Source organism: Candoia aspera, chromosome 16, assembly GCF_035149785.1.
Source record: "Candoia aspera isolate rCanAsp1 chromosome 16, rCanAsp1.hap2, whole genome shotgun sequence".
Classification (NCBI taxonomy): Eukaryota; Metazoa; Chordata; class Lepidosauria; order Squamata; family Boidae; genus Candoia; species Candoia aspera.
Genome location: NC_086168.1, coordinates 7569105 through 7582830, shown reverse-complemented (window position 1 = coordinate 7582830; position 13726 = coordinate 7569105). Strand labels below are relative to the sequence as shown.

General features: G+C 42.9%; 1 protein-coding gene and 1 long non-coding RNA gene across 2 annotated transcripts in view; one reads left to right on the top strand and one right to left on the bottom strand.

The window, feature by feature from the left end:
• Positions 1-2292: 2292 nt before the first annotated feature.
• Positions 2293-3436, bottom strand: LOC134506013 (uncharacterized). Its single transcript, XR_010068766.1, has 2 exons — positions 3327-3436; positions 2293-2388 (listed from the first exon to the last, which is right to left on the bottom strand). It is a non-coding gene; the product is annotated as an uncharacterized LOC134506013 (long non-coding RNA).
• A 4621-nt stretch (positions 3437-8057) lies between these two features.
• Positions 8058-13726, top strand: part of CNTRL (centriolin) — a 32811-nt gene continuing 27142 nt past the window's right edge. Inside the window, exons 1-6 of the mRNA XM_063316411.1 lie at positions 8058-8321; positions 9264-9388; positions 9594-9724; positions 10643-10784; positions 11546-11732; positions 12258-12451. Coding sequence (XP_063172481.1) covers positions 8129-8321; positions 9264-9388; positions 9594-9724; positions 10643-10784; positions 11546-11732; positions 12258-12451 — 972 coding nt within the window. The 5' untranslated portion in view covers positions 8058-8128. The remainder of the gene's footprint in view (positions 8322-9263; positions 9389-9593; positions 9725-10642; positions 10785-11545; positions 11733-12257; positions 12452-13726) is intronic.

Genomic DNA, 13726 nt, shown 5'->3' with positions numbered 1-13726 from the left:
GAACTATGGCCAGGGCTAGCATTACGCCAGGCCAGAGAGGTGGTCACTGAATTCTACATTCATGGCCATGCCTAACATTTAACTGGGCAAGATTCTTTCCTTTCTGGTTCTATGAACCATGGCCAGGGCAAACATTACGCCAGGCCAGACAGCTAGTCACTTAATTCTACATTCACATCCACATCTAACATTAAACTGGGCCGCGTTCTTTTCTTCCTGGTTCTACGAACCATGGCCAGGGCTAACATTACGCCAGGCCAGACAGGTAGTCACTTAATTCTGCAGTCACGGCCACTCCTAACATTAAAGTGTACCGCATTCTTTCCTTTCTGGTTCTCAAAACCATGGCCAGGGCTAACATTACGCCAGGCCTGAAAACTAGTCACTGATTTCGCAACTCACGGCCACTCCTACCATTAAACTGGATGGCATTCCTTTCCTTTCTGGTTCTAAGAACCATGGCCAGGGCTAACTTTACTCCAGGCCCGAAAACTATTCCCTGATTTCTTAATTCACGGCCACGCCTAACAATAAACTGGGCTGAATTCTTTTCCTTTTTTTCTGGTAAGAAATACAGCCTCTACTAGCATCATACCTAAAGGTGTGAATGAGGGACGCAGGTGAGCCAAACGGATTATCCTCCAGTTTGAGTGTCACTTGGGGGATGCTCAGGGACTGGTGGAGGCATCCACCTAATGCCGTTGCCTCCTCCAGTGTGATTCTCCCTCAGTGCTTGCTCAGGGACTGAAAAGGTAACCCAGCTGCACCCCAGAGAGGATTTCCAGTGTGAGTCTCACAAAGTGTCTGCTCAGGGACTGAAGGAGAAAGGCTGCTGATCTGCACCCACACTCCCACAGTGTGAGTCTCACAGAGCGCTAACTCAGGGACTGAAAGACCTCTACCAGTAGCAGCCTCAGCATCACCGGCATCCTGCGTGGGTGTCTGCAGTGAGCGCAGATGGACTCAGGAACAGTGAACCCTCTCGGTCCCTGGACTTCCACTCCAAAGTCTCATCTACGCTTATGTCTGAAGCGTGGTAGGTTAAAGGTGTGAATGAGGGAGGCAGGTGAGCCAAATGGATCCCCTTCCAGTTTGAGTGTCACTTGGGGGATCCTCAGGGACTGGAGGAGGCATCCAGCTAATGCCATTGTCTCCTCCAGTGTGATTCTCCCTCAGTGCTTGCTCAGGGACTGAAAAGGTAACCCAGCTGCACCCCAGAGAGGATTTCCAGTGTGAGTCTCACAAAGTGTCTGCTCAGGGACTGAAGGAGAAAGGCTGCTGATCTGCACCCACACTCCCACAGTGTGAGTCTCACAGAGCGCTAACTCAGGGACTGAAAGACCTCTACCAGTAGCAGCCTCAGCATCACCGGCATCCTGCGTGGGTGTCTGCAGTGAGCGCAGATGGACTCAGGAACAGTGAACCCTCTCAGTCCCTGGACTTCCACTCCAAAGTCTCATCTACGTTTATGTCTGAAGCGTGGTAGGTTAAAGGTGTGAATGAGGGAGGCAGGTGAGCCAAATGGATCCCCTTCCAGTTTGAGTGTCACTTGGGGGATCCTCAGGGACTGGAGGAGGCATCCAGCTAATGCCGTTGTCTCCTCCAGTGTGATTCTCCCTCAGTGCTTGCTCAGGGACTGAAAAGGTAACCCAGTGCCACCCCAGAGCGGATTTCCAGTGTGAGTCTCACAAAGTGTCTGCTCAGGGACTGAAGGAGAAAGGCTGCTGATCTGCACCCAGACTCCCACAGTGTGAGTCTCACAGAGCGCTAACTCAGGGACTGAAAGTCCTCTACCAATAGCAGCCTCAGCATCACCGGCATCCTGCGTGGGTGGCTGCAGTGAACGCACACGGACTCAGGAACAGTGGGCCCTCTTTTTCCTGGGACGCGGACTCCAAAATCTCATCTACGCTCATGTGTGAAGCGTGGTAGCTTGACGCTGTGAACGAGTGAGGTAGGTGAGCCAAATGGACTCTTTCAGTTTGAGTGTCACATGGCGGGTGCTCAGGGACTGGGGGAGGCATCCAGCTAATCGCTGTTGTCTCCTCCAGTGTGATTCTCCTCCAGTGCATGCTCAGGGACTGAAAAGGGAACCCAGGGAAACCCCAGAGAGGATTTCCAGTGTGAGTCTCACAAAGTGTTTGCTCAGGGACTGAATGAGTAAGGCAGCTGATAGCAACCCGGACCCCTTCAGTCTGAGTTTCACAGAGTGGAAGCTCAGGGACTGAACATACCTCTACAAGTAGGGGCCTCAGCGTCACCTCCAACACGTGTGGGTGTTTGCTGCGTGTGCAGATGGCCTCAGGAACAATGCATCCTCATTGACACACTCGGCCCAGGGACTGCACCCAGAAAGTTCATCATCGGCCATCTGTTAGGATTGGTAGCCTAAAGGTGCGAAGCAGCGAGGCAGGGGAGCCAAAGGGATTCTTTTCCAGTTTGAATCTCACTTGGGGGATCCTCAGGGACTGGAAGAGGTTCCAAGCTGAGCTCTGTTATCTCCTCCAGCGTGATTCTCCCAGAGTGTTTGATCAGGGACTGAAAAGGTAACCCAGTGCCACCCCAGAGAGGATTTCCAGTGTGAGTCTCACAAAGTGTCTGCTCAGGGACTGAGGGAGGAAGGCTGCTGATCAGCACCCAGACTCCCACAGTGTGAGTTTCACAGAGCGCTATCTCAGGGACTGGAAGACCTCTGCCAGCACTAGCTTCAGCATTACCTGCTACCTGCATGGGATTCTTTTCCAGTGTGAGGATCCTTAGGGATTGGAAGAGGTTTACAGCTGAGTTCCTTTGTCTCTTTCCATGTGACTCTCCCTCAGTGCTGTTCAATGTTTGATTGCAAGAGATGAGTTGTTTTATCCCATATTTCTTTTCCAATATGACCTTTTCCCTGTGGTTTATTCCATTTTGAGAATATGACCCCATGGGTTGGGTATTTAATGCTGAAGTACAATCTTTAGTGTATAGTATGTGCAAAAATTATTTATAATTAACACTACATGATGCCTTAGCAGCTGAACTTTTCAAATGGTGTTATAATTAAGTGTTTAATTTTTTTCAATATACTTAGTTAATTTACACTTCCCATCCATTAATTTGTTATGTACCTTTAAGTTTGTAACTTCTATTGTTCCATAATCACTATGAACTCTTTTTTTAAAAAAACTTTTTTAAAATAAGCCGTATAGTAATCTTTAGCAAGACCCAATGTTTTTGGCAGTAAGTTATTAAACTACATCTTGCAAACTGTACCTGCCAGTCTTCCTTGGTAAATATGGGTATAACCTCCATGATAAGATAATGGATAGTTAATGAAGCTTACTTACTGCTGGAGGGTATCTTCTACAGGTCAGTTTTGATTCATTTGGTTAAGCAGCACTCTTGATGAACTTAATATTCATTCTTCTTTTCCATGTCCTTCCTGTTCCACTTTTTGACACCAACACAGCTGATTGACACCTGAGTCTTTTGTGAGTTAAGATGCTGGAGTCAAGCCTTTAAAAATCAAAGATAAACAGCATCAAATAACCAGCTGATGTTGAGACTGCAATCCCCATAAAATAATTTTACTAACAGGCTTTTACATATTTCACTTTATCAGTGAAAGACGACAAGATACATTTCACTGGAACCTTTACAACTTCAAAGAAAATGGCCCAGAAATAAAAAAGTTTACTCTCTGGGAATACCTTATTTCCAGAGAGGAAGATAAACTCCTAGGAACAGAGATATTTACCTGTTATGTTAGGTATGTGAGGAGGTAGTTATTTTAGTGGGACTTGGCTAAAAATTTATTTATATACATATATGTATACATATATGTATACATATATATATTCACACATATATACACATATCTATATATACATATATATATACATACACACACATATATATATATATACATACATCTATATATGCATATACATATACATATATATATACATATACACACATACATCTATATATGCATATACATATACATATATATATACATATACACACATATATATACACATATATATACACATATATATACATATATATACATATACATATATATATACACACACATATATGCACATATCTATACATATATATATACATATACATATACATACATATACATATACATACATATACATACATATATCTATATATGCATATATATACACATATATATACACACACATATATATACACATATATACACATATATATACATATACATATATATATACACATATATGTACATATATATACATATATATACACACACACACGCACATACACACACATGCATATATATATATATATATACACACACACACACATACACACTAATAAAACAAAACAGATGTTATTTCTTCTAAAGCCCTTGGCTAAAATTTCCTCAGGCCCCGGGAGTTCACCTAATTTCAGGAAAGTAAGGTCAACTCTAGGGACTGAAGTAACTTTAGTCAACCTTCACCTTTAGTTACTGGAGGGAGCCATTCCTTTGGACAGGACACCGCTAAGGCATCACCTCGCACTCCACAGGTGTTTTACTGCTCCACAAAATGCCAGCCTTGGCTAACATTTCCTCAGGCCCCGGGAGTTCGCCTTTCTCCCAGAGGGGCAAGTCAGCGCCTGGGCCTGAGGCGCGTTTACCTTCAGCTTCAAAGCTAATTCCATCTTTAACTTTTGTTGACCTGTGGCGGTTTAGACCTTTTAACAGGAGGTGGCTGAGATTACCTCAGGCCCTGGGGGTTGGCCTTATTCCCCAGAGGAAGGTCAGCTCCTGGGACTGGAGTAATTTTTATCCTCCCTTCGTTACTTTTATAAATAACTCAAGGCAGGAAACAGGCCTACTACGCCTTCCTCCTCCTCTTTTCCCCACAACAACCACCCTGTGAGGTGGGCTGGGCTGGGCGAGAGTCGCTAACTTTTACCTTTGGTTACCTGCAGTGATTTTAGCCTTGTGAACAGGACGCGGCTAAGATTACCTCAGGCCCCAGAGGTACTTTACTCTTTCTAAGCATAGGGCCCTTGGCTAAAGTTACCAATTTTATTCCCAGAAAAAAGGGCCAGCTCCTGGGACTGAGGTAACTTTATCTCGAGTTACCTGTGGTAGTTGCATCCTTTAAGTAAGACTCAGCTGAGACATTACCTCAGCCCCAACCGGTATTTTACTCCTAAGAGTAAAGGCCGCGGTTAAAATTACCTCAGACCCAGGAGGTTACCTTACTCCCTGGAAACAATAGGCCATGAGTAGTATCACCTGAGGACCGACCCCCGACCCCCTATATCCTACAACGTGTGAGAATAAGAGTCTCGGCTAGAATTACCTCAAAGAGCAAAAGGCGACCTTACTGCCTAAGACTAAGAGGGCATGGACTCAAGGTGACGCCGTTGGGGCGACTTTTTTACTCTCCCGCGCCCCCCAAGCGTCGCCTCTTTCGAGAGAAGAAAAGACGCGGCAACAGCGCACTCGCTTTTTCCCTCAGCTCTCGAGACCAGCAGGCCTTTTAAACTGGCCCGCCCTTCGGAGGCGGAGGGAGGCCGCTCAGCCAATCCGAGGGCTCCCTCGGTTTGCAGCCAATCAGAGACCCGGCGTTTAGCGAGGGGGTGGGGGCGGGCGGTCCGAGCACGGGCGGGAAGGGCGGACGCACGCGCGCGGCTGTCCCCTCGGCTAGGGCCTGGCCCGTGCCCCGAGCGGTTGCCATGGAGACGGCGGGAAGCAACGCGCGGCCCGCGAGGCTCCGCATCCCGGCCAGGTGGGCCGCAGCCGTGCAGGTGAGGGCGAGGCGGGGGCGCGGGGTGCGTGCGTGTGCAATGCCGTCTCTCCAGGCTTCCCCCCACCTGGGGATCCTTTGGACTACAACTCCCGTCCGACAGCCAGGGATCGCCCCTTTTGCCCTAGAGGCTGCTGTAGCTCTTCTCCAGTTGGAGGCTGCCTCCCCTGCTCAAATACCAATTTAAAAAAAAAATCTGAAAATTGGGCTTATATGTACAGTATAGGAGATCGTTTGGACTACAAGTCCCATCAGCCAGCTTTAGGGGGCTGATGGGGATCGCCCCTCTTGCAGCAGTGGCTCTTTTCTGGTTGCTGGGTCCCCCCCGCACCAAATTCAAGCCCCTCTTTCTTCTTTTTTGTAGTTTCCCCAAAAGAAATCTCTCTCCCCACCCCCCATGTTACAATCTTGCCAGGCGGCCCTCGATTTTAATTCGTTATATGAACGTTCATGATGTTTTTCCAGTGTTTATGTTTTTTTAAGAAAAACTTCCAGGAGTGGTTTGCTTTGCTTTCTGTAGGTTCTGATTGAATGTTACAGTGGAGGAGTTTTTGATACATCGTGCCTTGCCCTGTGATAGTAAAGGAAATTGACCCAGATTTGAAACATACTTGCTGTTCCCTTCCCCCTTTATTAGAGGAACTCTCCCCCCCCCAACCCTGGTTAAATGTTTTCAAAGGCAGTGCTTGTCTGAAAGTGCAAAATAATAAATGGCTATCTTGGTTGTGGTCCCTTATTCCTGGTTTAAATGGGTTGTGTTCCCTTATTTGTGGTTTAAATGGGGTTTATGGAACTAACCAGATTTTCTTGCATGACAGCTCTAAATTATCCACGTGGGCAAGTCTCAAAGAGCACCCTGGGCTAAAGGTGGGGGACTGATTCTATGGTTGGGCAAACCCAGTTATTGGCTGATACAATCTGTTGCTTTCTGCTTCATGTGCTACAGTTGCAATGGAGAAACTCTGGTCTTTTGGATGTTTGTTTGTTTGTTTGATTGCACAACTATAGTTTTCAGCACTCCTTGCCAATGGATATGCTGGTAGGGGCTCCTAGGGGGAGCAGTCCAGCAACAACTGGAAACACAGCATGTTCCTGTACATGATGAAATGTTACATGTATATATTTTTTTTCCTTGTTAACTTCTGGGTGCTGCATAAGAGGGATCTCACAATCTGGTAAACCCAGTAAAGTCTTCCTTCATTCAGGCTCAACTTCTTGTGACTTCATAGGCCTGTCCATGTAATTTTCTTTGCTTCTGTACAGAAGCTATTTGTCATCGTTTTCTTCTAGGCTTTTTTTTTCAAGTTTCCTGTCTAGCCTATAACTCTGGATTTCCTGGTGGTCTCCTATCCAGGTATAAACCCACAGCAGTTTTTGAACCTAAACAATGTCAGCGAAGTGCTGTCTCCTACTGAGGTGATAAGTACAATACCAAGGAAGAAAAGAATCAGAAGAGAAACAATGTATTAGTGATATAATATTATTTCATAATGTTGAACAGATATATCTAGACAAAAGGGCTGCCTTCCTTCAGATATTTATTAACTATATTACAGCACATTCTCATCTGAGAATGAACTAACAGGAGACTTGTTTTTTTCCGGACTTTGGTTTAAGCTAGTTGTCAGCAATGTGACTGGCTCTTTTGTATACCGGTAGAAACATGCCCACAGGAAAGAATATAGAAACCATCAAAAGGCATGTTTTAAAAAATACTACATAACAAAATAAATTTTGGGGCACTGCTTTCATAAGTATCAATCTAAGAGAACAGATTATGAATAATGCTTCAGCAGCAAAATGTTCAACTCTTTGATCTCTGGCTTTATCTTCAAATAGTAGCTCCTATTTTGCTGATACAGATGAGGGTGTCATCTTGATACTTGCAGTCAGTGCTTTTAATCAGTGGCCTAAAGGTAGGTAATTAACTGAAATCACCTGTACTGTATGGAGGTAGTGATGGAATCAAAGTACAGGGCAAACACTGAAGAGGTTTCTTGAGCTGATCCTGTTACTTTGGAACTGTAAAAGAAACAGCGAACATCTGCTGAAGTGTTTATGTGCTGAAGGGGAACCACAGCTTCCGGGAAAGAGGCGTGCAATGAGTAAGCAAAGATGGAGCCATAAAACCAGACTGCTCTGGGGAGTGTGTCTTCTAATTGGTTCCCCTTATTATGAAAAATTAGTGCAGGGAAGGTTAATACTTTGGAGAGAAGCTGGTTTAAAAGGCATCAAGTTCTTTTGTTTTATGGTGAAGCAGCTGCAAAATTACTTATGCCCTTGGAAAGACTGAAGGAAAGTGTGGGTCTCTGTCCTTGTAGCTTTTCGCCTTATGACATGCAGAAGTCTGTGCGATGAGGAAAGGCCAACCAGAAAAAACATCACTTGGGAAGCCACAGATGTCTCCGTCCCGCACTTGGAGTCCGAAGTCTCCTGCCAGCGCCGGTAGCAGGTCATCATCTCCGCTGAATGCAGAAGGATCTCCACCTACCCACCTGGCACCAGGGCAGAGGTATCAAGGAGATGTAGGTCAAGAAAGTGATGCAGGTATTGTCATAATCAGTGACAAATCATTTGAAAGGTTGCAGCTTTACTTCAGTGACTTTGCTTAGGAAATCTAAACAATTCCATGGCTATTAGGTGTTTTTTGTGGAATATACAGTACTGCCATGTTGTATTTTGGCTTACCAATTCATCCGATACATTTATATCCTGCGTTTCCCCATCATAAGGTTTCCAGGGCAGTTCACACCATTTGAAATTGATGTGGGGGGATGGTGGTGCTCTTCTCCTGATGTTCTTTTTTCTGTTTTGTATTGAACGGATTGTTTTATTTTAAAGTTTTTATATTGTATGGCACCCAGAGTGGTAATGGAGTTGGGTGGCTTATACGTTTAATAAAATAAATAAGAATAAAATTATCTACATGGTATAACACAACAGAAAAGCAGATAAAACAACAAAAAAATTCCATTGCCTTTTGAAATTTGGGGAAAAGGTGCTGTGCCTAGTGCCTAAATGACATCCATGCTGGTGCTAGGAAGCACCTGTCAAAAATAATACTGTACATCTTTTGAGCATCTTGTAGGACACAGCCCATTCTTGGGAAGTGCAACTGAGTGTGCTGAAGGGAAACCAAAGAGTTGAGTGAGCTCTTCCCCTCCTGAATTCCCCTTAGTGTTTTGTAGGAGCCTACATATTCCATATAATCTAATATGTGGGAGATGGGTGGTGATAAAAATATGATAAATAAATAAAAGGCAGAGCACGGAAGTGAATTAGAGACTCCATTGGAGCATAATGCACCATCTAGGAAAGAACCATAATAAACATATACATAACCCAAGCTATTGACCAGATTTTTCATAAGTCTCAGGGATTCTAAAGCAACCAGACTTCACCCCCATGGCCTTTGCTGATTTTCAGATTGTCCCTGCTGTACCTTTTCTGTATCACTTACCACCTCAAACGTCTTATTGTTGATTTCAGATGGCAGTCCTGGTATCAGATACATAACAGAGCCTCTTATTAAGAAGCTAGCCAAGCAAGAGAATCTGGCACGCATAACTGCTCTGAATCTTTCCCTTGCTAAAGATGGAGGAAAGAAATTTAAGGTATTTACCTAGCCTGGTGCTTTTCTGATATTTTTGTACTTTAACAACCATCAAGCACAGACAAATAGGGCAAGAGATTATGGGAACTGTGGCTGAACTAAACTAGAAGGCACTAACCTAATCTAAAGAAACACTTTCTAATGCTTTATGATGTTATTGCAGAGCTTAATAGATGAATTCACTAGCATATTTTTATTACTTTCAGTACATAGAAAATCTGGAGAAATGTAGTAAACTAGAAGTCCTAAATCTCAGTCATAACCTGATTGAAAAGATTGAAAAATTGGATAAACTTCTGAAGTTACTGGACCTCAATCTCTCTTTCAACAAAATAAGGTAAGCAAGAAAAAAGAAGAGAATAATTACAAAGTAGATAGTCCGAATATTTCTCTTCCTTTATTATTATGTATTAGGCATAATCTGGTGTGCTCCAGATAAGTTTAGTTCCTCAAATCTCTGTCCAAGAATTAAGAACTGAAATGCAACTCATATGGATGGCCCAAGGCTGAGGAAGGAGCTGTGCTGGAAAGAGAATCAGTCTTTTCCATGAAGAGAACTGAAAATTGTTCATGCTATAAACATGAATCCATAGTTGTCATGCTTTTCTTAAGCTTCTTTTTTAAACCAGATAAGGTTGTTTCCATTTTTTAACTTGCATCAACCAGAGACTAACATGCTGTATGACCGCAAAATGAAGAGGACAAACTTTCAGATTCTTCTTACATGAACTCTTGATAAACCCTCTGAATTTCAGTTTTCAATAACTTGGTACTTCTTGTGTAGTAGTAGTATTGTAAAGTGAAAAGTTCTCTATCAAATTTGTGCATCAGAGGAAATGGATGCATTCATATGCATGCCTACTCAGAAACTAGTGTTACTGAGTTCATTGGAGTTTACTTCTACAGACTTTGAATAGGCTGGATTCAAGATGAAAAGTAATATACTGTAACTTGAAAACCAAGCTTGAGTCTCAAAGTAGCATATGATTTTGTGGGAATTTAATTAGAAGGAAATACATGGAAGAATATGTAATAACAAACTAAACTTCCTATGAGTTTAGATGCCCTTGCATTTTTGTAACTTCTTAGTTTTTAATTTAAGCTTTGGTGTTTATTCTCAAGTCTTCTAATCCTGGCCTATAGGATGGGAAAATGTTATCTCAGATGTTCCTTTGCATAAGTACTAACAGTGTTAAAATCTGGACCTGTTCTTCCCCTTAAAATGCCTGATTGTCAATATGTCTTTGTTGTCCAGTAAAATAGAAGGCATCGAACACTTGCACAGCCTTCAGAAGCTGAACCTGGCTGGGAATGAGATTGAACACCTCCCTGTGTGGCTAGGGAAAAAACTCAGGTCCCTTCGCATCCTGAACTTGAGAAAAAATAAAATCTCATCAGTAAGTGATTTCCCCCCATAGCAAGGCTTATCAATGGGGGATGGTGGTAGTATCATTGCTATTGTGGTGATTACCTTGTTTAAGCCCTTCCCATCATATAACATGTAATCATCTTTGAAAACTGCTCTGCTTCTGTGGAATACTGTTGACTGACTATTACTAAAGGAGCCAGCTTTCAGAGCCATGTGATGACCAGTTACAGAATCGTATGATTTTGCAGAAGGTCCCCATAAATACTTCTTGCTTTCTGTTAGAAAACAAGGACGGAGTCACATAATTTCTGGGAAACCTTCCCTAAAGCTAAACCAAAAAAAAAAAAAAAAACCCAGTACCCTTCTGCACAAAGAAGCATTTTGTGTGGCCCTTGAAATGCTCTTCATTGATTTCTATTTTTTTGTTCTATTAATATTACTGTATAGCAGTAAATCTCTATGAAAGTAGTAGAAAAAGCAGTGGGTTTTGTTTTGTTTTGTTTTTGGTTTTGGTTTTAAAAAAAAAAGGTTTCCCTAAATTCAGAATTCAGTTCAGTTTGCCTTTGCGTAGCATTCTTACAGACTTCTTTTCAGTAGTATCTATTCCAGAAATTGAGTTAATATGATGTGTCATGACTGGTACAATAGCTGAAAGGTTATGCCTACTTGTGTTCAGTTTTAGCATAAAAGAGCCACTTGACGTATCATTTAATGGTCTGTTGCATTATTTATCTGTACTAGAAAACTTATACCTCGATGTCTAATTCCTGTCCTGTTATTTCTTTCCAGCTCCATGAAGTAGCTAAACTGAAGCCCCTTAAGGATTTGACTTCCCTGTTCCTGGCAGACAATCCCGTGGTAAACCTGCCTCACTACCGTCTCTATACCGTTTTCCACCTGAGGTCGCTGGAAGATCTTGAGGGACAGCCCGTGACAAACTGTGACAGGGAAGAGGCTCTTGAGAGGTTTAATTTAGGTAAATATTATAAGCGCCAGTTGGAACAAACAGCCATGATTCAACCCGATCATGTCTCCTAAAAATATGCCATACTGCATTAGGTGGAACTCCCCCGTAAGTGGGTGCATTTAGGATTGCAACTGAGAATGAACTGTTCCAAATAATTTTGGGCTGTGGGCATGATTTTGTGCAGAAAAGGGTTGGTTCTGGGAGTTGAATGGCTTACGACCTTTTATTTGTAAGCCGCCTGGAGTCACTTACATAGTGAGATGAGTGGGGTATAAATATGATTAAATAAACATTTTGTGTCCTGATCTAGTTCCATATAGTCTGCGTGAGGGAAGAAAACTTGTCCATAATAGCCCCACACCATGTATCATGCTGCCCCCAGAGGTGTCTTTGGCTCCAGTCCCCTGCTTGTTTTCCCTTTGGGTTATAAACGGGTATCCACTTTGGTCTGCCAATCCAATGTCTATCATTCATTCGCTTTTTCTGCCAAGAAGAAGCTGGGGCATCCTTTTCCTGGCTTGCCTGTTTTTGCAGAAGAGGTACAACATCTAGAATGTAACTTGGAGCAGATGACAAAAGAGGTGGAGCGCTTGAGAAACAAGCAGTCTGATTTGCTAGAGCAGCTGCAGCAGCAAGAGAAGCAGAATAAATCCTTAAAACAGAAGCACGAACAGCAGAAACGAAGCCACAGAGACCTGGAGAGCGAGCTGGATACCAAAAATGAGCTGGTAAAGCAATGTTGGTTTTAGAAAATTCTACTGTAGTGTCAAATACCATTGTCTGTTTTCTGTTCAGACCATTTGCTTTGGGGACGACCTTATTCAGCAGCTAGACACATGGGCATCTGCTGAACCATCTGAGAATGACTTTCCTTTCGGTTTCCTAAAAATGGCCATCAGGATATTGGTGTGTGTCCATTTAAATTGGAACGAATCGAACCATTTTCTAACACGTTTTTGCTTTACATCGATATATTTAATCATCGTTTATTGATTAAAGGCTAAACTGCTGTTCATATTGCTACTTACTACTAAACAGTTTTGTCATACCTGGGATTTACCATTGACTTTCAAAGTCTTAAATTAACTCTTTATCTCCGAATAGAAATCCATGCTCGTGAAATATTCTGTTGCCCTTAGCAATTTGCCACCACCTTGGTTGCAAGAAAACCAGCTTTGGGTGTGATTGTAACAGTTCCAAAGAATCAGAAATGTTCAGCACAGTTGGTTGGAAAGTCAGCCTGGGCAATGCCCATAGGACAAGAAGCCACATTTCCAGGGGATGGCTTCAATTCATATTGTCAGATCAGCTGAACAAACAGAGCAGCTGTAAAAACAGTTCAGTGCCCAAATAGTCAAGACGAGGCATGCTGTATTTTCCAACATTAGGTACTCCTGTCCAGATGATAAGTTTTGCTTGCCTCTCTTTTCCCAACCCAGTTCCTGCTACTGAACCCTCGTTCCCTGCTAAAGGTGGCCCTTATTTGTATGCTTACAAGAGTACATTTTTTTCTGCTGTCCTACAGACTCCCTTGCATAGTCCTGTTTCAGATACTTATTTCAAAAGATACATGGCTTGCTCAAAACTTCTTTTCCCCTGTATCATGTATTTTATCACATCAGTTGAAGGTGCTGCATGATATGTGGGTATTTTTCTAAATTAAAATCTGTTTTTTCTCCTTACTCCAATCTATGCCGTTTTTCCTTTCTCTCTCTCTTTTTTCCCCCTTCAGTTTTCCTTTCTGCTACTTCTTGGAAGATTGCTACCTTTCTTCTTCAGGTATCCAGCAGGAAAACCTGTAAGAAAAGAAAAGAAAAGGAAGTGTCCGGTTCTTCATTAATGTCATAGCCATAAGAAAATGGTTGCGTGCTGGGACTGCTTACAATTGATTAATTCCACAGCTGCGTGACTAAGGTTTTTAGTAGAGGTAGAGATGTGTATGGATGTTAGGCAGCCATAATTTCTTTTCTGAGGTTATGGATTGGTTGCAGACCTAAATATGA